Source organism: Oncorhynchus clarkii, chromosome 6, assembly GCF_045791955.1.
Source record: "Oncorhynchus clarkii lewisi isolate Uvic-CL-2024 chromosome 6, UVic_Ocla_1.0, whole genome shotgun sequence".
Taxonomy (NCBI): domain Eukaryota; kingdom Metazoa; phylum Chordata; class Actinopteri; order Salmoniformes; family Salmonidae; genus Oncorhynchus; species Oncorhynchus clarkii.
Genome location: NC_092152.1, coordinates 18,492,081 through 18,516,589, shown reverse-complemented (window position 1 = coordinate 18,516,589; position 24,509 = coordinate 18,492,081). Strand labels below are relative to the sequence as shown.

The window sequence follows — 24,509 nt, the reverse complement described above, 5'->3', positions numbered from 1 at the left end:
GGATGTATGGGGTTGGATAGGGATGTGTGGGGTTGGATAGGGATGTGTGGGGTTGGATAGGGATGTGTGGGGTTGGAAAGGGATGTAAAGGGTTGGATAGGGATGTGTGGGGTTGGATAGGGATGTATGGGGTTGTAATAGGGTTGTATAGGGATGTATGGGGTTGTAATAGGGTTGTATGGGGTTGTGTAGGGATGTATGGGGTTGGATAGGGATGTATGGGGTTGGATAGGGATGTGTGGGGTTGGAAAGGGTTGGATAGGGATGTGTGGGGTTGGATAGGGATGTGTGGGGTTTGATAGGGATGTGTGGGGTTGGATAGGGATGTGTGGGGTTGGATAGGGATGTGTGGGGTTGGATAGGAATGTATAGGGTTGGATAGGGATGTGTAGGGTTGGATAGGAATGTATAGGGTTGGATAGGGATGTGTGGGGTTGGATAGGGATGTGTGGGGTTGGATAGGAATGTATAGGGTTGGATAGGGATGTAAAGGGTTGGATAGGGATGTAAAGGGTTGGATAGGGATGTGTGGGGTTGGATAGGAATGTATAGGGTTGGATAGGGATGTAAAGGGTTGGATAGGGATGTAAAGGGTAGGATAGGGATGTAAAGGGTTGTATATATGGGGCTGTATAGGTTTGTTTGCAAGCAAAATACTGTATATCCGTGAAACAGAAGACATTGTTATGTGGCCAATGGCAACTGTCCATCTCTCTTGTCCTTGTCAGACAAACAAGATTCCAATCTAAAGAGTGACAGTCTGAGGGGGTTTTAACATTTATACAGTTTTGTTCATTTTGTCCTCTTGTATTTAAGAAAAGTAAGACGGTATATCACAGCTAAAGACCAATGTTTAGGACTATCACGTACACAGCATGGATGAGGTTGTAACTAGATGAGGTTTGTAACTATGCAACAGGTCACTTGTTGAAGGTTGTGATTGTCAGTTCCTTTTGAGATGTCAATTTCTGACCAAAGAGATCGATACCACTGCGTATCGATGCCTAGAGCATATCGGTAAGTGGACCCTACAACAGAGAGGATTCTGGGAAGGCTCCATTAGTAACAGTAACTGGACTAGGATGTACAGTAGACTCAGACTGGGTCCATTGTGATGGAAGAGAGTTCCATAGAAATGTCTTCCATTGCAGTCCTCTGATAGCTTCTTCCCTCATTAGCAACCATTACCATGTCCCACTTTAGCCAGTTCATGTAGGATAAATCCACACAGAGCATTAAGAGTGGTCCCTTAGTTCGATGGCACATTCGTATTCACACAGTGCTCTTTCTCACACTGGCAGATCTCTCACTGCCAACTACACCCACACCGAAGGCCCATGCACACAATGCTGCTTTGTAATGCACAACATCATTGTATGCACTATTATGGATACACATACACACTCAATACTGTCAGCATAATCAATTTAATCACTCACTTTGAATTTGATTCAGACCTCGATTCAGAACAAAGAATTTACAAGAAATACAAAATGGGCATGGTGAACATACAGTAGATATCAAAAATGATAAATAAAACAAAACAAATAGCAATGAGCATATGACCAAACCAATAAAATGCTGTGTGGGGGGGGGGTTGAGGAGCCCATAGAAATGCGAGGTGTGTGAAGTAAAGAGCTGTGGGTTCTAAAATTGTCCAGACCGCACTATGATGGATGTTATCTCTCTATTTCCCTGCAGACATTCAGGCCTCGTGCTCTCCCTCTTCACTCTTCTCTATCTCGCTGTCTCTCTCTCCTTCTCCCCACTTCCTCATCTCCTTTCCCTCCCATAAAACAATGTCTTACATGTCTGAGGGGAGACTGTGCTAATGGCCAACATGAGCTCCTTAATGAAATATACATTACACCATTACTGACAAGGGCTGGGGCTGCGTGGCTAAAGCACTGTGGCCAGGACTAAAATAATAAAACATGCACAATTAAATTTCCTTCAGAAGCCTTTTGAGTGTTTATGTAGTAGGGGGTGGAGATGTGTGTGTGTGTGTGTGTGTCATGATTCTACCACAGTTGAACCAACCACGCCTAAACAGAGATCCTCACCACTAACAATGAAAGGACCATCTCACACAGACCCCGCCCAAACTCTCTTTCTCAGTTAGAACATTTTTAGTGAGGACCCCATTTTTTCATCAGAATTTATGAGGATCCCATTTTTTCCCCCAAGAATTTCTCACGACCCCAACCAAAATTTTATGACACAACCTTAAAATCATAGAATTTTTACATTCACAATTAACATTAAATTCATTGCATTTTCATATCTTACCAAAATGAAAATAAACAAATAAATAAATATACTGAATAAAATGTTTTTCAAATGATCTTATATTGTCCCATACAATAATCTGTGCTCTTAATTTTTTGGTCCCCCCAACCCCCATTTGTTGCCCTGACTTTGAATACCACTTAGTTATAGCATTTCATTTGTTGTTGTTTGTCAGCATGAGGGGAAATGTCTTATGTCATGCCTTGTTGACATGAGGGGAAATAATAGTCTGGTTGCTTCTATTTTCTCCTCAGATGGTGCAATGCATCTCAAGTCTTTTCAGGACATCGCTGGGGTCTGGTAGCTGTATGTCCGGTATGTACAGAGACAAAATCACCCATCTGCAGTGGAGGCACCTATTCTGGACTCCAGGGGTTTTATTTACAGAAGGATGGAGTTTCCAGAAACCAATTGGACCAAATGGCACCTCCCACTGCCTGCTCGTATATACTATAGTACAGCCCTCTTAGCCATTTACAGTAGACCATTTAGGCGCCGTTAAAAAGCCTTTGAAGAAATGGGAGAAGCCTTCCCACTGCAAACCATTCTTAATGTCTCTTGAGTAGGAAGAAAATAGATGGTGGGTAAAGAGATGCATGACAGAGTAGAAGTAGGAAGAAAGTATGAGAGGGAGGGTAGGGTAGGGCACAAGGGAATAGTTGGGGAATCTTCTGATTGCCTTAAAGAGTTTGATCGTAGCTTCAAACACACACTCAACCATGCGCACACACACACACTCTCTCTCTCTCAGCCAAGGATGTCCAGGTAGACAGGAGAGGCCTTGGCTAGGTTGAGCAGTAAGCTGTGGATATCCTTGATGTGGTGTCTCATGTGGGGTTCCCTCTGCCAGCACCCCAGCATCAGGTCGTACACCTCTTTGGGACAGGTGCGAGGCCGCTGCAGGACACGCCCCTGTGTAATACACTCAATCACCTGTGGGTGTGGGGGAGACACAAGGTTAGGATCACTTCATGTACACTGAACAAAAATATAAATGCAACAATTTCTTAGATTTTACTGAGTTACAGTTCATATAAGGAAATCAGTAAATTGAATTAATTAATTAGGCCCTAATCTATGACTGGGAATACAGATATGCATCTGTTGATCATAGACACCTTAAAACAAAAGGTAGGGGCGTGGATCAGAAAACCAGTCAGTATCTGCTGTGACCACCATTTATCTCCTTTGCATAGAGTTGATCAGGCTGTGGAATGTTGTCCCACTCCCCTTCAATGGCTGTGCGAAGTTGCTTGATATTGGCGGGAACTGGAACAAGCTGCCGTACACATCGATCCAGAGCATCCCAAACATGCTCAATGGGTGACGTGTCTGGTGAGTATGCACGCCATGGAATAACTTTGACATTTTCTGCTTCCAGGAATTGTGTACAGATCCTTGCGACATGTGGCGTGCATTATCATGCTGAAACATGAGGTGATGGCAGCGGATGAATGGCACAACAATGGGCCTCAGGATCTCATCACGATAATTGCCATTGATAAAATGCAATTGTGTTCATTGTCCGTAGCTTATGCCTGCCCATACCATAACCCCACCGCCACCATGGGGCACTCTGTTCACAATGTTGACATTAGCAAACCGCTCGCCCACACGCCTCCATCTGCTCGGTACAGTTGAAACCGGGATTCATCCGTGAAGAGCATACTTCTCCAGCATGCCAGTGGACATCGAAGGTGAGCAAAGACAAACTGCAGTCAAGTTAAGACCCTGGTGAGGACAACGAGCACGCAGATGAACTTCCCTGAGACGGTATCTGACAGTTTGTGCAGAAAATCTTTGGTTGTGCAAACCCACAGTTTCCTCAGCTGTCTGAGTGGCTGGTCTCAGATGATCCTGCAGGTGAAGAACCCGGGCTGCCGTGACTACACGTGGTCTGCAGTTCTGAGGCCGGTTGGACATACTGCCCAATTCTCTTAAACAACATTGGAGGCGGCTTATGGTAGAGAAATTAACATTACATTCTCTGGCAACAGCTCTGGGGGACATTTCTTGCAGTCCGCATTCCAATTGCATGCTCCCTCAAAACTCAAGAGACATCTGTGGCATTGTGTTGTGTGACAAAACTGCACATTTTAGTGGCATTTTATTGTCCCCAGCACAAGGTGCACCTGCGTAATGATCATGCCGTTTAATCATCTTCTTGATATGCGACACCTGTCGGGTGGATGGATTATCTTGGCAAAGGAGAAATGATCTCTAACAGTGATGTGAACAAATTTGTACACAACATTTGTGAGAAATAATCTTTTTGTGTGTATGGAACATTTCTGGGATTTTTTATTTCAGCTCATGAAACATGGGACCAACACTTTACGTGTTGCGTTTATATTTTTGTTCAGTATAGATCAGTAAGTATCTGATATACAAGCTTTATGGATATACAGTGGGGCAAAAAAAGTATTTAGTCAGCCACCAATTGTGCAAGTTCTCCCACTTAAAAAGATGAGAGAGGCCTGTAATTTTCATCATAGGCACACTTCAACTATGACAGACAAAATTAGGAAAGAAAATCCAGAAAATCACATCGTAGGATTTTTTATGAATTTATTTGCAAATAATGGTGGAAAATGAGTATTTGGTCAATAACAAAAGTTTATCTCAATACTTTGTTATATACCCTTTGTTGCAATGACAGAAGTCAAACGTTTTCTGTAAGTCTTCACACACTGCTGGTATTTTGGCCCATTCCTCCATGCAGATCTCCTCGAGAGCAGTGATGTTTTGGGGCTGTTGCTGGGCAACACGGACTTTCAACTCCCTCCAAAGATTTTCTATGGGGTTGAAATCTGGAGACTGGCTAGGCCACTCAAGGACCTTGAAATGCTTCTTACGAAGCCACTCCTTCGTTGCCCGGGCGGTGTGTTTGGGATCATTGTCATGCTGAAATACCCAGCCAAGTTTCATCTTCAATGCCCTTGCTGATGGAAGGAGCTTTTCACTCAAAATCTCACGATACATGGCCCCATTCATTCTTTCCTTTACACGGATCAGTCGTCCTGGTCCCTTTGCAGAAAAACAGCCCCAAAGCATGATGTTTCCACCCCCATGCTTCACAGTAGGAATGGTGTTTTTTGGATGCAACTCAGCATTCTTTGTCCTCCAAACACGACGAGTTGAGTTTTTACCAAAAAGTTATATTTTTGTTTCATCTGACCATATGACATTCTCCCAATCTTCTTCTGGATCATCCAAATGCTCTCTAGCAAACTTCAGACGGGCCTGGACATGTACTGGCTTAAGCAGGTGGACACGTCTGGCACTGCAGGATTTGAGTCCCTGGCGGCGTAGTGTGTTACTGATGGTAGGCTTTGTTACTTTGGTCCCAGCTCTCTGCAGGTCATTCACTAGGTCCCCCCGTGTGGTTCTGGGATTTTTGCTCACCGTTCTTGTGATCATTTTGACCCCACGGGGTGAGATCTTGCGTGGAGCCCCAGATCGAGGGAGATTATCAGTGGTCTTGTATGTCTTCCATTTCCTAATAATTGCTTCCCCAGTTGATTTCTTCAAACCAAGCTGCTTACCTATTGCAGATTCCGTCTTCCCAGCCTGGTGCAGGTCTACAATTTTGTTTCTGGTGTCCTTTGACAGCTCTTTGGTCTTGGACATAGTGGAGTTTGGAGTGTGACTGTTTGAGGTTGTGGACAGGTGTCTTTTATACTGATAACAAGTTCAAACAGGTGCCATTAATACAGGTAACGAGTGGAGGACAGAGGAGCCTCTTAAAGAAGTTACAGGTCTGTGAGAGCCAGAAATCTTGCTTGTTTGTAGGTGACCAAATAATTATTTTCCACCATAATTGGCAAATAAATTCATTAAAAATCCTACAATGTGATTTTCTGGATTTTTTTCTTCTAATTTTGCCTGTCATAGTTGAAGTGTACCTATGATGAAAATGACAGGCCTCTCTCATCTTTTTAAGTGGGAGAACTTGCACAATTGGTGGCTGATTAAATACTTTTTTTGCCCCACTGTAGCTCCATCTTGCCATCTGATAGACCAGATGGAAGCCTTTCAGATCTATACACGTGCCTTGGGGGTATAAGCTAAGGCTAGGGGTCAATTTGGCTTTGGGGTTAGGGGGTTACAGCCTTTTTTAGGGAAGTAACCAGAGATGGGGTTAGGGGGTTCTGACTAGGTGGAACACAGCTACGACCAACAGTGATTTTTCGTTGCAGGTTAGGAGAATTTACGTAGCAGGTTAGAATAATTAGCGTAGCAGGTTACGAAAAGAGTTAGGGTTAGCTAAAATGTTGTCCTAACCTGCTAAGAAAAGTCACTTCCGGTCGTAGCTGTACTCCATCCAGTCACAACCAGGATAGGGTCAAGGTTGGGTGTTAAAAGTACTGTAAAATATAATTGGCCATTCTGTTGGAAAGCTTTGCCAAAAGAATGACTGTGAGGGTAGACTCCAGTTAGCGGTAGCCTGGATGCTAGTCTGTTCTGCTTTCTTGCCATTTCCTCATGGAACTGTTGTAAGGTGGCGTCAAGAGAACAGAAACAGACTGGCACCCAGGCTACGATGGAGGTAGAGTATAGTCAGAGTTGGGGTTAGGGTTGCGGTTAGCTTAGAGGTGAGACTGACCTCGTTGTTGGAGAGCTGGTACCAGGGCTGTTTGCCGTAGGTGAAGATCTCCCAGAGGACCACGCCCAGACTCCACACGTCACTCTCCGTGGTGAACTTCCTGTACATGATGCTCTCTGGAGGCATCCAGCGGATGGGCAGCATGGTGTGACCCCCCACCTACATTAACACAAACACAGTCAGCCTGGACGCTTTATTTGAACGGTACAGAAATGACAATATATTTTCAGTGAAACTACTTGGTAAAATGGTCATAAAACATAAATGACCTTCAAATTATGTTTTATTTCTTTGCAATTTATTAAATCAAGCGCAACTATGCATCCTTTGGTAGCTAGTCACCAGTTGTGTTGCATTCGTTGAGGTAAGAATGCAACTCTAACCCCAACCCATTGGTATCTCAATCCCATACTTTTCAATCACAAATTAGGTCAATAAATGCCAGTTGAAACCAGGGGTTGGAACTGGTTCAGAACCAAAAATCGTAAAAGAACGACATTTTGAGGAACAGAATAAGAAATGTGAACAAAAGTGACCGTTATTTTTAAAAGCATGGGAACTGGTTAATAACGTTCTTTTACATTCCGGGCATTTTTTCCAGTCCCACAATAAAACGCAACAAAGTGCCTATGCAAAGCCCTTGCCAGCGTGTGTCCAGGCTACCTGCCCCTCCCCCCACGAAACAGGCTACTGTACCCTATTGACGTTACAAGCAGGATTCAGCAATTAGGGAGTCCAATTTTTAATTAGAGAAGAATGGATTCACTTTTTCAATGCTAGTTAAGGATACTATATTTATCACTTTTCACACTGGACCAGATATGTTTTTTATTTTAATTCTGGTGCACACACAAGCTTGGGTCCACAGTTAAGACAACTCTCGGAAGATCCTATATAGAAGCCGCTCCTCCATAGGTATAATTCTGTGGGACTAATTCAGATAATGCATGTCATAACAAGATGCCCAGTGCTTCAAGCCAAGCCTTCTCCTCCACGCTCTCTCGCTCTTCCCACACACAAAATGTTAGTCACATCTCGTGCCCTACACTTGTCTGTCCAATGCATGTAGACTAAACAACTATAGCTTGCCCACTACATAGCAAGCTTAAGCTGCTCTATCCTCACTGATTGGTGAAGTCATTTAATGTTGAGCTAAATAAAGAAAAATATATATCAGAGATTTAGAAAGGAATGACATAAACCGTTACATTTTGGGGGTTGGAATCAGTTCAATATTGTATTTTTCTGGTCGGAACAGTAGAACGGAACAACAAAAAAAGAATGGTTCTGTTCAGAACAAAATGATTGGAAAATAATTTTGGTTCCAACCCTGGTTGAAACAGTACTCTAAAATAAAGTGCAAATAAAATAAACATAAAAGAAACGCAGTTATTCAAAACTGCAAATGGTAAAATAATAGGGTACATTTTTTTTACAACTGTTGTGTCTAACACAGACAAATATAGTTATGAGCACTAAAAGGTTATGCTCAGTTTTTCAAAATGCCTTGCTGCAGCAAGGTACATAGTTAATGTGACAAACAAGCAATCATCTAACAATAACCCATGCAATAAAATACATGTCTGAAATATGTCCCTGACCCTTACCATCCCAGACACTGCGCAAGACAGGAAGTTGTGACTGGCCACTGCTGTCTGTCGCCCACTCAGCCCTGAATGGTCTTTTCCTTTACTTTACTAGTCCATTAAAGCCAAGAGATAGTCATCACCGGTGTGTGTTTTTCTGTGAAAACCAATCTAGCTCTAGTCCGCCTTCTCAAAGGCTCTTTCCTCCTCCTCAACACATAACTCACTTTAAGTGTTTTCACATAACTAAAACCCCACTTGAGTTTCCAAGGAGAGATACTGTGTGTGTATGTTTGTTGCGATAAATTCACGGTCAAGTGGGGTTGAGGCCAACATCCAGTGAGTGTCTCATTTAGTTAGTGTGGTTTAGTTTGAAATATTAATGCTGCTTTCCTGATCTTAGTGTCTCCACTTTTTGTGTTTGTGTGTATGCTTGTTGCTTGTGTTTGTATGTGCTTGCTTGTGTATATGGCTCTGTGTGTATGCGCATGTTTGATTGTGTGTGTGTGTGCTTGTTTGTGTTTCTCTGTGTGTGCATGTGTGTGTTTTGTGCATTTGTGTGTTACTTTGTGAGGTAGAAAAGCCCCTGATTAATTGTTCTTAACATCCTGAGTTCATCAAATATTAAGAGAAGCAGTTTTATGGTTTTTAGAGCTCAATAGAGCTCTCTCTCCAGCCGGGTCGAGGCAGATCCACTTCAGTATTCTTAGGGGCAACATGAGCGCCTATTAACAATATCATCTAGTAGGCTCTCGGCTTGCTAGGGCGTTGTGGTTGGGGATAGAGGAAGGGCTTAAAATGCGAGCTATGGCTACGAGGACTGCGGGTTCAATCTGAGCTACAGCTCCGAGGATCGCGGGTTCATCCCCGTGCTAGGCACTTGTTTTTTGACCTTCCATTTGAACCCTATCCCAAACCTTAACCCTTACCTTAATCAGTCGGAATGAATGCCTAAACTTAACCGCCGAGTCTTGACAGAAATATGTTGAATATTGAAGTCAGACCATGAGATCTTATTGCTCTCAGAATTATTAATGAATATTTATAACTAACCCACTGCTTGTCTGTGCCAGAAAACCTCAAAGAAGAAGAAAACAAGGAATTGTGAATTTAGAGTTTAGAGGCCGCGGTATCCATGGCAACCAGGCGGGTTTGAAAGAGACCTTTTGGGATGCTTTAGACTGGCTGCATGGGAGGGGCTTCACTAGGAGACTACTCCTCCTCCTTGTTCCAGTAGACTGAACTGAATTGCCCTGTGTTTCTATGGAGATGGTAATTCTACTGGGAATTACTGTGTTTTTTATACCCAGGAGTGGGTGCAATGAAGCCCTGTCTGTCGGTCTGTAATTAAAGAGCATACAGGTTTGTGTATTCATGTGGATTAAAGAGAAATTATAAAAGAGGCTGCTCTTGGGTTGATGGGTGGGTGGGTTGGTTGGTTGGTTGGCTTTCGCAGCTGTCCATCAAAGCCCTGGGAGGGTGCAATGTGACATCACTGGGCACTATAGTGAATAGGGTACCATTTCAGATGCAGCCACTGTCAGGCATAATCTCTAGACAGGAAGCAACTTGGGCTGGTCTACCTTTTGATCCCTCCTATTACATCCTTGTTCATCATTCTTTCACCCAACTGTTTGGGGAAAGCAGTTTTCAGTCTCTTTCTCTGCATATCTCTATCATTGGCTCCTCTCTCTTTTCTCATGTCTTTCTCTCCACACTCAGTCCCTTCTCTCCACTCTGAAGCCCTCCTTCTCTTCTGTTTTCTCCCATACCCCTCCTTGCATCTTTATTTGTGTTGATTTATTTCACTTGCCCCAACCCTCCCCCTTATCTCTCTTGCTCTTGCTCTCTCTCTCTCTTTGTAGTAGTGGAGCTGCATACTAATATAAGTTATTTAATTACTTTTTTCATAGGGACTCTCTGATATAACTTATGCTCTGTGCTGCCTTTGCCCGTTGCTATGGCGACTCCTCCAGTGGTTAACTTTACTGAGAGGGTGTGTATGTGTGGGTGTGTATATGGGGAGGTGTATAGCAGTTGTATGTTGTCACACACACTAATAGTGAAATCAAAGAGAGGGGGAGGCAGGGAAGCAGGTGGAGAATGTGTGGAAGAGACAGGGTCTGTTACATCTATACACTGACATCTACTTATAAGGCCTCTGCAGTGTTTCTCAACCTCCCGTTCGGGACAGTCCATAAAGAATGTTGCCGCTGACCGACCAATCAATCAGTTAGTTAAATACTTGGTTGGTTAGTTAGCTGGTACCAATTCAATACTATTTGTTATTGAATCAGTTCTGAGACGTAGGCAGACTATATAGCCTGCTGGTCCAGTGGAACATAGAACGTTGAGAAACACTGCTCTATGCAGCTTTCATCTTCTAGATTTTTTACATTTTTATTTATTTAACCATTATTTAACTAGGCAAGTCAGTTAAGAACACATTTTTAAACATACCAGGCCCAGGGCCTACTGATTGATTCATGCCCATGCAGGGAGAGAGAGAGGCCCATGCAAAGGGAAGTAGTAGGGGGCCAAGAAAAAAGAGGGCGACACATACACTTACCCTGTAGTAGTCCGTGCTGTACACATCTCGGGACATGCCGAAGTCACCGATCTTCACCAGCAGGTTCTCTCCCACCAGACAGTTACGTGTGGCCAGGTCTCGGTGGACAAAGTGCTGGGAGGCCAGGTAGACCATGCCTGCAGCAATCTGCTGGGCGATGTGCAGCATCTGGGACTGGGTCAACACCACGGGCCTATTGGTCGGACCGTCACCCATCATCACGGAGTCGGGACCGTGAGCCCTACGGAATGAGAGGAATTCCATTGAAATTCCGAATCACAACCTGAAAGGTGACATTCATTTTCAACTTTATTTATAAATGTTTTACTTCTTGGGTTGGGAGTTTTAACTCACTTTCTGTAATGGCTTCATTGAAATAGATCATGACCAACATCAGTCAATAGAGATTTAGTGGGATTTTATGCAGTGGTGGTGTGGTGGGGCGATTCCGACCCGAGTTAAAGCTGCAATATCTAACTTTTTGGGCGACCCGACCAAATTTACATAGAAATGTGAGTTACAGATCTGTCATTCTCATTGAAAGCAGGTCTAAGAAGCGGTATATCTGTTCTATGTGTGTTATTTCTATGCTTCCCGTTCTTAAGTAAATTTTTTTCCATCTTGTACTTTAGGTTTGGTACACCAGCTTCAAACAGCTAAAAATACCATATTTTTGGTTACGTAAAATATATTTCACAGCAGTTTAGATGGTACAATGATTCTCTACACTATAAACTGAAAAGAGACGAACTGTTAGGATTTTATCAACCAGGAAATGACGGTGCGATTTCTGCATAGTGCATCTTTAAACTTGCGGAAATGGAACGTAATTCTATTTTCTGCACTTACACGTATTCGGACCTTTAACTTAAGCATTAGAATAGTATGCCATTAACCCGCTATTCATTGGGGTTGGAGATCAAAGAAATGAATCTGTGGTGGAGGTGTGTATACAGATACGCCGTATTCTGACTTTGACTTAATTCCCTCATAATTCCACCACCTTTATGCAAGAGGAATCCATGAATAAGGTCTAGTGAACTTCCCGGTTCCAAATGGAAAAAGCATCTACTTACTTTTTTAGAATATAAATTAAAGCATTCTCCATGCTCTGTCATTTATAAATTGATAAGAACTATTGATGAGAGCTAGGTAAATTAGTCATCCGTTTGGAGAAGGGGATTGAAAATACACATAGCAAATTGTTTTAGATTATTTTTCCTTATGATCCCAGAAGACGAATGTGAAACCAGTTATATGGAAGCAAACTGAAAATCATATCAAAATGACATGTATTGCGGCCCATTTTCCACAGTTAAGTAGGGTATAAATAGCTGTACCGTTATTCAGAATTTGTATTGCATGCCCTCATAATCTGTGTGGATGAAATTTGGAGACCCAAGCTATAGACTTCTTTAGGGCCAAGCCTGCCAAAATGATGTATGCAGTTTAGAATGTTTTAATTATATGCCTGGGCTTTTCTCCATTTTATTTTACAATTTGTATCATGTTAAATATTTGCCACTATCGGAGGCCACCATCAGTAATACCCACAAACATTTGTAACGGTCAATTTAGTTTCCTTTTGCATCATTCAATTAAGTTGACCTTTCTTTCCTCTGTCATGTCCATGTAGTTGTTCCTGAGGATTGCTAGCATTAGTGGATTATATTAGGCTAACGTTGTGCAATAATTTGGGACATGTAGCCTATTTGAATCATTATGGAACTCAAACCACACCTAGCAGGTTAAACCTGGAGCCTGGCACATGGTTCACGATGACTGAAACGTTGCCATACAGTTCCATGATTAGGGTAGATTTCTAGGACTATTGGTCAACACCTATTGTACACTTTTTTCTACCTTCAAATATTTCATGGATTCAACTTGAATATGACAACCTTCAAGATTAATTAAGCCACTGTATTTTGGATTCATCAATATATATTGTGCAAAAATACTTCAAAAGAAAATGTCATACATTCTTTCCTGTCCCCCAAATTTGCCTAAATAATCTACAAGATCAGAGTAATTTAAAATCTACCAGTTGGTGCTGAAATTGAGACGAGTATGCATATATTTAGATGGCTTTTTTTCATTGATCCCTGTATTCTGAACCAGTTCTCTTTATGTATTTTTGTGAGTCTGTTGATAAAATTCTAATTAAAGATACATCTTATTTAAAGGGATGCCTTAAGATAAATGTACTGAAAACCCAATTGAATTAAAACTCCAGGAGAAAATCTGTTGTCCAGCAAGTGGGAGGGTTTTCAGCAGTTGAATTAAATATATTCAGTGCGTGCAAGGGAACCAGACTTGCCTTACACACCTGCTTAAGGCAAGTCTGAATACCACCTACTGAGAAGGGTGTAGGAAAGGAGTGTGTAGGAAAGGAGTCTATAGGAAAGGAATAAATTGTCTAAGTCTGAATCGGGCCTTAATATGAATGTGCCCACAGAATGGTTTACCTGAGGAACTTGTTGAGGTCCCCGTGCTTCATATACTCAAAAACCATGATGAGGGGGTCGCTCTCCACACACACACCGTAGAACGTGACAATGTGCTGGTGCTGCAGGTTGGTCAGCAACTCGGCCTCCCGGTGGAAGTCCTTCCTTGCATTCTCACTAGCCTCTTTCAGGGTCTGAACACACAAACACACACAGGTTGCTATCCAATTTTTACTCAAAATGTAGTTTGTTAGACACCGAAAACATCATACTTAAACATTTTGCACACTGTGCACAGAGACTACTTACTGGGAATATTCTGCCACAAGATGTTTTTGGCTCAAATCCACCAAGTACAGACATAAGTAACTCTTAAAGTAAAAGTGAGTTATAGGAACTTAACCATAGCCCACAATTGTATCTTGTTGGTAATGACCAAGCAGAGATGTTGTATACTTCTGTATAGTAAGTTCAGTGTTATTTACAGAAGTAGTGTGGTTGGTTTTCGTGTTCTGATCTTTGCATTAGTGATCGTAAATCATGAAATCTGTCATAGCGATTTAAGTGCAGAGGCGAGAGAGAGTGTTTCAGGAAATGTAATAGGAACAGGAGAGAGCTAAGGAAGCCAAAGGATGACCCTCTGTTCTGACCCCCAGCTAGAACGCTGAGATGGCAGAAAAAGAGATTCCTCCACCCCCATCTTCAACCAATTAGATTTCAGGAAACAGAACTCATCAATTTGATCAGAACAGAACTGGAAGTGGATGAGTTTCCTAAAAGCCTCAGAACTAACATGGTACCTTCTTTCTCTTAACAACCCAGACCCACGCCACTATGAGAACATTAAAGTGCTTAGACAAATTCTGAAGTTCATTCACAACTAGAAGATTGACCACTAAACATTGATTTGGCATTGTTACTTTCTCGCGGCTGGGTTGTCCAGAGGAGTAAAAGTGCCGAATTAGCTACAAAGATTTCAGGAAAGTCACTCCTGAATGCGAGTTACCTATGACGCTGTATGACTGCCGGGACGTTGGAGAATTAAATCGCCTGTGTGACTGCTAGCATCCTTGCATGACTGCCAACGCCTTAGCTAATGTCACTACTGTTCCGTATCGTGATCGATGACTCCCTTGTGAGTTTGACCATAAACATGGAAGCTTAGCCTATATGGCTGCATGCTTGTGCATGCCTGTCCAATGTTTGCATGTAAAACCACTACCATTAGTGGATATGACTATGTTAGACCGTAGAAGCGGCAACTCGGAAAGTGCAAAGTCACATCTATCACCTTCAATGGCAGGTTTCTAGTAGATACAGGACATACTGCCCTGCCACTCAAGCCCCACTTCACACTTAGAATGCGGTGGGACACAGGAAGGAAAGACAGGAAGTCATGAGGAGGGGGTTCTCTCCCATGCCATGTTTTTTTAATTAAAACTCTGCTATAAGATCTAATTTCACCACATACTTTGAATGCTGGAATTCTTGATGGAAGCAGGCCATTGGCCGATTTTCCTACAGGAGTATCTAGGGGGTAGGGTTTGGGGGTCCATTTGGAAATTGGCCAAACGATGTAGCCTACAGTGGGTTGTGATAGACTGGAAAGAGCAGCGTTACCTTGACGGCTACCAGGATCTTTTCGAGCTCAGGAGACAGGTTATAGCACTCAGCCAGGAAAACCTTCCCAAACGCCCCCTCTCCCAACTCCCTCTTCAGCACTATGTTGTGTCTCTTGATGTGCTGGACAACTGCAACACAAAGAGAACCTAGTTATTACATATATCAGTGTGACTTCTGAATATGAATGCCGTAATCAGTATATATCTGAGAAGAGATGATGATATATGGTTGGATTAGGGGACTGGGAGCCGTCATTGGTTGTACCGAATGATCTATCTACTATTTTGTTGTCTTGATATTGATCGTGATGAGCTGTATTGTCTGATCACTGTTTTCAAAAGTAAAAGTTGCACAATTAGTTGTGCATTGCGTCTTTTTATTGTGATTATAGTAACATCATGTCAGCTCCGTCTCTCAGCATAATAGCTATCATGTGGGAATCGTCAGAAATAGATGTTTGAACGTCTATTTGAAATTGCGATTTTTGACTGAACAAACGCTGAAATCTGGCTGGTGTTGATACAGTAGCGGGATTCTCCCAGAGCTGCACCCACTTAACTCTCTATAGCACAAGGACAGTGGAGAACACCAAAACATATTCATCAGCAGGTTACCGTCTTCAGAGAGAAACAGGACACAAAACGTCAAGATTTATTTCTGATCTGATTAAGAAATGCATTTGAAGGAAAGCTCACCACTCAGTCTATTGCATTGCAGAGGGCTAGACTTTGAAGCTGTATCGAGCTGCACTAACTTACTGAGAACCATATCCCAATATTAAAGAGATAGGTAGAGAGAGAGCGTAGGCCATTAGGCCAGAATGTACAGACTCAAGACCTGAGCACAGCTTTGTTTGTGTGTGTTCGTGTGTGTGCATGTGCCTGTGTGTGTGCGTGCGTGTGTGCGTGTGTACGGGTGTGCTTGTGTGTGTTAACCTGATGACATCACATCTGTCATAACCACAGCTCAGGGAATTATGTAAGTACCCACAATTCCCTAAACATCTACCCAAAAAAGCCACAACTCACTACCACTGCTTACTAACTCTCTTCTTTATACACACATATTAAAATCTATCATATAGCTCTGTTACTCAAACACGTTCTACTCACAACGCAACTATTTCCATCATTACAGTCATTACAACCATACAACTCAACCATTCCTGCCAATTCATGTACAGTAAATGTACATTTCCACAACCAAACGCCACACATTTACTACACGTATCATTCTCAGTAAGTTCAAATCAAACTTTATTTGTCACGTGCCGAATACAACAAGTGTAGACCTTACGGTGAAATGCTTACTTACAAGCCCTTAACCAACAGTGCAGTTCAAGAAGAGTTAAGAAAATATTTACCAAAAGTGAATACATGTCAAGAAGAGACAAAACCACACCCCTTCCCCTGTCTATCATTCTCCTTAGAGTTTTTGCTAATTAGTTGTGGCTTTTCCAAAGCCTCACTTCGGGACGGTGGTGTAGGGGTTGGCTTTAGACTTTAGTCACTGTTTTCTGATGTCATTGGTGAATGGGAGACATACCACAGGAGAAGAGTAAACAACTTGATGAAAATACATTTGTAAATCACAATTTCCAGTACAATGCTAATAAGCCTTCTAAACCCAGAGACCAGGATGGAGATTAAAATGAATTAAATAAATGTTTTCCTCAGAGGTCTACACACAATACCCCATTATGACAAATTGGAAACAGGTTTTTAGAAATGTTTGCAAATGTATAAAAATAAATAAAAAATGAAAATACCTTATCAACATAAGTATTCAGACCCTTTGCTATGAGCCACGAAATTAAGCTCAGGTGCATCCTGTTTCCATTGATCATCCTTGAGGTGTTTCTACAACTTAATTGGAGTCCACCTGTGGTGAATTCAATTGATTGGACATGATTTGGAAAGGCACACAACTGTCTATACAAGGTCCCACAGTTGACAGTGCATGTCACAGCAAAAACCAAGCCATGAGGTCGAAGGAATTGTCCGTAGAGCTCCGAGACAGGATTGTGTCGAGGCACAGATCTGGGGATGGGTAGCAAAACATTTTTTCAGCATTGAAGGTCCCCAAGAACACAGTGGCCTCCACCATTCTTAATTGGAAGAGGTTTGGAACCACCAAAACTCTTCCCAGTTTGGCTGCCCGGCCAAACTGAGAAATCGGGGGAGAAGGGCCTTGGTCAGGGAGGTGACCAAGAACCCAAAGGTAACTCTGACAGAGCTCTATAGTTCATCTGTGAAGATGGGAGAACCTTCCAGAAGGACAACCATCTCTGCAGCACTCCACCAATCAGGTCTTTATGGTAGAGTGGCCAGACGGAAGCCACTCCTCAGTAAAAGGCACATGACAGCCCGCTTGGAGGACTCTCAGACCATAAGAAACAAGATTCTCTGGTCTGATGAAACCATGATCGAACTCTTTGGCCTGAATGCCAAGCGTCACATCTGGAGGAAACCTGGCACCATCCCTACGGTGAAGCTCGGTTGTGGCAGCATCATGCTGTGGGGATGTTTTTCAGTGGCAGGGACTGCGAGACTAATCAGGATCGAGGGAAAGATGAACGGTGCAAAGTACAAAGAGATCCTTGATGAAAACCTGCTCCATTGAGCTCAGGACCTGACTGGGGTGAAAGTTCACCTTCCGACTTGACAATGACTCTAAGCACACAGCCAAGACAACACAGGAGTGGCTTTGGGACAAGTCTCTGAATGTTCTTGAGTGGACCAGCCAGAGACTGGACTAGAACCCGATCGAACACCTCTGGAGAGACCTGGAAATAGCTGTGCAGCAACGCTCCCCATCCAACCTGACAGAGCTTGAGAGGATCTGCAGAGAAGAATGGGAGGAACTCCCCAAATACAGGTGTGCCAAGCTTGTAGCGTCATACCTAAGAAGACTCGAGGCTGTAATCGCTGCCAAAGGTGCTTCAAGAAAGTACTGAGTAAAGGGTCTAAAACCCTATTTTTGCTTTGCCATTATGGGGTATTGTGTGTAGATTGATGAGGGGGGAAAAACTATTTAATCAATTTTAGAATAAGGCTGTAACAAAATGTGGAAAAAGTCAAGGGGTCTGAATACTTTCCGAATGCTGTGTGTGTGTGTGTGTGTGTGTGTGTGTGTGTGCGTGCATCTCTTGTTCTTAATGAGTTTTGTCCACTCTGATGGAGTGCACAAATTAATGGAGGCTATTGATCTGTTTCTAAGATATTAGAGTCACACCCACTCTCCTGACATAATACCTTACCTACATCGTTTCTCTCTTTTTCATCAAACTGAATACGACATTTACACACACAGACACACCACAGACACACACACAGCTGTACAGTAGTGACTGACATTTTATGTTTTTCTGAGGCTCATAAATCTCTTTTGGGGATTTGCTGAGGACACAAGTCAGACCACAGCTCTCTCAGCATTGGCCCAGACAGGTAAAGACAGTGGAGACACACACTGTGTATAACACAGACCTACACAGAGACACAGTCCTATTGTAGATGCCTCCGTACATCATCTGCTCAGGAACTTGTGTCCTCTTTAAGAAGCATGACCTCTAATTTGATGGATTAGATAGATCCAACTACACAGCTAACAAGTGTGATTGACACACACACACACACGGAACGCTGCCTGTCCCACTCAACACATTTTATCAGCAGCTCCAGTGCCATTTCCATAGCAGCGGAGAGAGTGTTGCTAAGGCAACCCACACATACGTACATTCTGGTGTGGGTTCTTAGATGGCGTCTATGTGTCGGTGCAACAGATTCATGGTGACGTCAGCACTCAGATCCTTTGAGATCTCCTAGTCTGCAGGCTATTCTTATTTGCTACAGTCTAGTAGGCTATATCTTGTTTCCCATTAAAAGGAACTGGTGTTAATGAAAGCCATTTGTATGTGTGTCTTGTGAGTGTATACACGCGTGTGTGTGTAAGCCATGGTCCTGTTGTACTCACAGGTGTCTGATTTGAGCATGCTGTTGCTGCGGAAGTACTGAGGGTTCTCGATAACGGGGATCTTGGTCATGCCGATGATGACTGCGTCTAGGCCCATCTCAGAGGAGGACGGAGTGTTACTGCCATTGGACACGTGGTGGAGAGGAGAAGCCGAGTCGTCATCATTACTGATCACCGATGACGCACCTGAGAGAGAGGAGAGAGCGAGAGGAGAGACAGAGGAGAGAGAGGAGAGTGGAATTAAAAGGAAGAGGAAGAGAGAAAAAAATAAATGAGAACAGAAGAGATGAGAACGGAATAGAAGAGAAGAGATGAGAACGGAAGAGAAGAGATGAGAAGGGGAGAAGAGATGAGAACAGAACAGAAGAGAAGAGAAAAGATGAGAACAGAAGAGAAGAGATGAGAACAGTAGAGATGAGATGAGAACAGAAGAGGAGAGATGAGAACAGAAGAGGAGAGATGAGAACAGAAGAGGAGAGATGAGAACAGAATAGATGAGATGAGAATAGAAGAGGAGAGATGAGAACAGAAGAGAAGGGGAAAAGAGATAAGAATCGAAGAGAATGGGAGAAGAGATGAGAAAAGAATGGGATAAGAGATGAGAACAGAAGAGAAATGGGAAAGAGATGAGAACAGAAGAGAAGAGATGAGAAGAGAAAAGATGAGAGGAGATGAGCAGAAGTGGTGTTTGAGGAAAATTAAAGTGGAAGAATGAAATTTTAAAAAATGGAAGAGGAGGCATGTTTTTGTTTTTACAAAAAGTATGAGGCTCAATTCCATACCAATCACCACATCCTTCCTTGTTCATGAGTTTCTGAGATATGAGGTATCACTGATCACATTATCATCATGATATTATTAACCTCCCTAACCTAAGACACTATATCCGTCCGTAGATGTGCATGTCAAAACCCATATCCAATGTACGTAATATGGGTATAACTGCATTTTATATGCAATGTTACCACAAGTAATACTCAAATATTGTTAAATACAGTATGTTTGAGTACATTTTTGTTAATGTCAAGGATTGCCTCTTTCTCATCTGTCCCACGAACAGAAATGTGGCCTTTAAACTGGTGGAAGATAGGAAACAAACTCTCCAAAATGCCATTCAATTGTCTCCCCTCAGGGCTAATGAATGTACAATAGTAGTTTAGGTCATGATGAGAAAGAATGTGTTGATACAGTACTTTGTGAATACGGAGAGAATGACGTATCATTTATCTGTGGACCAAATTTGGTTTCTTCTCTGGTTTACAGTTCTATCCCAAAATAAACAATTCATATTTTATTCTCATACACACAGTCTCAATATCTAAACACACACACCACAGTGTTGTTTTGGAGCAGTAGAGGACTAGCAGTGGTGCATTCCTAAGCAGGAGGAGGCAACAGAACAGGACAGAGAAACAAAGAGGGATTGTCTCTCAGTAGGCTTATAAGATTGTGTGTGTGCGAGCGTATGTGACAGTGTGGGTGGATGCTGCCATTTATGCACACTGATCACCAGATTGTGGTGAAACATGAATAATGGGGTCAAAGCACATCTGTCCAAACTAGCTCCCATGACCTCTACTCTCTGTGACCTCCAGCATTGTGTTGAAAGGAAGCAACACAATCCCTGACAAATGACTGCAAGACTCATGAAAAGTATTGTTGTGACCCTTACCAAGATAGGCTAGTTAAAATCTCCCCCAAGAGGGTTAACCCTAGTGGAGCAATGGTTGGCAGGTTAACGATTGGAATAATTACCTAGTGGTATGATTGACCTTATTTCTTGTTGTCTAGGGCCTGGAGTGTTTTCCTCACCAGGAAAACCTCTATGGGGGTCCTAGTTCATGACAAACGGTGAGGCTTGCCTCCTGGCGGTTTGATAATCCATCTAAAGTTTACAATTTCAAAACATCGGACCTCTTTTCGTCCAGTCCTGCTCTGCTTTCCTCTGTGGTGGCTACCGTCCGTGGAGTTTCAAGCGGTGCACTGACGGTAGAGCTTTACAGGGGAGCTCTTTGATTCTCCACCGATAATGTGTTGAGTGGTTTCACCACAAACAGGCTTCTCTCTCCCCCGTGGGTGCTCAAATTATGTGCCACCATTACGCCTCCTCCACCTCCTCTGGAAGAACCATTACGCAGCCGCATTGTGCAGTACTGGCGTCACTGCAATGCATTGTGGATACCAGAGAGGCATCCATCTTGGATCTGACTGGAGACATATGTATGGATTTTCTCTAACTGAGAGCAGTGATCCTGCAAGAATGGCTGGTGTAATCAGGTTGACCCGCAGTGTAGACAGCCTGGTAGACAACAGACAGTTAGGTGATGTACTGTATATGACTTGTATATGATTTATTTCACACACACCACATCCTAAGCAGGTTATTGCTGTAAGCGTGTGTGTCGGGGGGACTCATCATTAGTGGTGAGGTCTAGGGCCAGATCGTTATAAACCCTATTTAGCCTGTAGGAGGGAAGGGGAGGGGTGGGGGGCACAGAACAGGTCGGTGGGCCACGGGGGTCATAAGTGGGGTCAGGTCCTGACCTAACACACTTTAACAGACATAGCTGCTCTAATGCAGGGGTGGGCTGGGGGGCGGAGACTCTGTTACTATATTGATCTCCTCTGGCTCGCTAAGCGCTCCTTAAGACAGACTGACTGACGGACGGACGGACGGATGGACGGACATTTATTAGATATGGAATTAGAGGGCTGCTGGGGTTATGGACATATGGAGTGTATTAAACGGCTTAAAAGGACATCGTGCCTGTCAGTGTCATTAAAACGAGGTGATGATCTCTTAAAACACAGTGAGGAAATCAAATAACATTTTATTTGCCACATGTGTCAAATACAAGGGGTGTAGACTTGACCGTGAAACGCTTGCTTACGAGCCCTTCCCAACGAAAAACGATTTACACAATAGAGGAATAAAATGCAAGAATGGAGCTATATACAGGGAGTAGCAGTACCAGATCACTGTGCAGGGAGCTATATACAAGGAGTAGCACTACCAGATCACTGTGCAGGGAGCTATATACAGGGAGTAGCAGTACCAGATCACTGTGCAGGGAGCTATATACAGGGAGTAGCAGTACCAGATCACTGTGCAGGGAGCTATATACAGGGAGTAGCAGTACCAGATCACTGTGCAGGGAGCTATATACAGGGAGTAGCAGTACCAGATCACTGTGCAGGGAGCTATATACAGGGAGTAGCAGTACCAGATCACTGTGCAGGGAGCTATATACAGGGAGTAGCACTACCAGATCACTGTGCAGGGAGCTATATACAGGGAGTAGCAGTACCAGATCACTGTGCAGGGAGCTATATACAGGGAGTAGCAGTACCAGATCACTGTGCAGGGAGCTATATACAGGGAGTAGCAGTACCAGATCACTGTGCAGGGAGCTATATACAGGGAGTAGCAGTACCAGATCACTGTGCAGGGAGCTATATACAGGGAATAGCACTACCAGACCACTGTGCAGGGAGCTACAGTGGGGAGAACAAGTATTTGATACACTGCAGGTTTGCCTACTTACAAAGCATGTAGAGGTCTGTACTTTTTATCATAGGTACACTTCAACTGTGAGAGATGGAATCTAAAACAAAAATCCAGAAAATCACATTGTATAATTTTTAAGTAATTAATTAGCATTTTATTGCATGACATAAGTATTTGATCACCTACCAACCAGTAAGAATTCCGGCACTCACAGACCTGTTAGTTTTTCTTTAAGAAGCCCTCCTGTTCTCCACTCATTACCTGTATTAACTGCACCTGTTTGAACTCATTACCTGTATAAAAGACACCTGTCCACACACTCAATCAAACAGACTCCAACCTCTCCACAATGGCCAAGACCAGAGAGCTGTGTAAGGACATCAGGGATAAAATTGTAGACCTGTACAAGGCTGGGATGGGCTACAGGACAATAGGCAAGCAGCTTGGTGAGAAGGCAACATCTGTTGGCGCAATTATTAGAAAATGGAAGACGTTCAAGATGACGGTCAATCTCCTTCGGTCTGGGACTCCATGCAAGATCTCACCTCGTGGGGCATCAATGATCATGAGGAAGGTGAGGGATCAGCCCAGAACTACATGGCAGGACCTGGTCAATGACCTGAAGAGAGCTGGGACCACAGTCTCAAAGATGGATTAAAATCCTGCAGCACACGCAAGGTCCCCCTGCTCAAGCCAGCGCATGTCCAGGCCCGTCTGAAGTTTGCCAATGACCATCTGGATGATCCAGAGGAGGAATGGGAGGACGTCATGTGGTCTGATGAGACACAAATATAGCTTTTTGGTCTGAACTCCACTCGCCGTGTTTGGAGGAAGAAGAAGGATGAGTACAACCCCAAGAACACCATCCCAACTGTGAAGTATGAAGGTGGAAACATCATTTTTTGGGGATGCTTTTCTGCAAAGGGGACAGGATGACTGCACCGTATTGAAGGGAGGATGGATGGGGCCATGTATCGCGAGATCTTGGCCAACAACCTCCTTCCCTCAGTAAGAGCATTGAAGATGGGTCGTGGCTGGGTCTTCCAGCATGACAACAACCCGAAACACACAGCCAGGGCAACTAAGGAGTGGCTCCGTAAGAAGCATCTCAAGGTCCTGGAGTGGCCTAGCCAGTCTCCAGACCTGAACCCAATAGAAAATCTTTGGAGGGAGCTGAAAGTCCGTATTGCCCAGCTACAGTCCCGAAACCTGAAGGATCTGGAGAAGGTCTGTATGGAGGAGTGGGCCAAAATCCCTGCAACAGTGTGTGCAAACCTGGTCAAGAACTACAAGAAACATATGATCTCTGTAATTGCAAACAAAGGTTTCTGTACCAAATATTAAGTTCTGCTTTTCTGATGTATCAAATACTTATGTCATGCAATAAAATGCAAATGAATTACTTAAAAATCATACAATGTGATTTTCTGGATTTTTGTTTGAGATTCCGTCTCTCACAGTGGAAGTGTACCTATGATAAAAAATTACAGACCTCTACATGCTTTGTAAGTAGGAAAACCTGCAAAATCAGCAGTGTATCAAATAGTTGTTCTCCCCACTGTATATACAGGTAGTAGCACTACCAGATCACTGTGCAGGGAGCTAGGGTGTACCAGTACCAGATCACTGTGCAGGGGTATGAGGTATTTGAGATATGTTCACGAAGGCAGGAGGAACAATGTGTTTCTCGTCCACTTATTACACTCTCAGTGCTAACCGGCAGTGATGACCGGTAAAGTGTCCTGTCATCCCTCTGGCCCTAAGAGCCTCCCCTACCCCCACGCCTGCCCCCTTGCCCTCCAGCAGGGTAACCGGAGCATATTGCTCTCTAAACGCACCTCTAACCTCGCTGAAAACATGAAGTGATCTATTGATCTCACAGACACAGAGAAAAGGAGGGATGGCGGCA

The 24,509-nt window shown here is 43.3% G+C and overlaps 1 protein-coding gene across 1 annotated transcript in view; it reads right to left on the bottom strand.

The window, feature by feature from the left end:
- Positions 1-1,383: 1,383 nt before the first annotated feature.
- The window catches only part of LOC139410698 (neurotrophic tyrosine kinase, receptor, type 2a), a 55,757-nt gene continuing 32,631 nt past the window's right edge, over positions 1,384-24,509 (bottom strand). Inside the window, exons 13-18 of the mRNA XM_071156108.1 lie at positions 19,093-19,278; positions 15,118-15,248; positions 13,519-13,691; positions 11,051-11,291; positions 6,896-7,054; positions 1,384-3,222 (exon numbers count right to left, since the gene is read on the bottom strand). Of these exons, the coding sequence (XP_071012209.1) occupies positions 3,037-3,222; positions 6,896-7,054; positions 11,051-11,291; positions 13,519-13,691; positions 15,118-15,248; positions 19,093-19,278 (1,076 nt within the window). The 3' untranslated portion in view covers positions 1,384-3,036. The remainder of the gene's footprint in view (positions 3,223-6,895; positions 7,055-11,050; positions 11,292-13,518; positions 13,692-15,117; positions 15,249-19,092; positions 19,279-24,509) is intronic.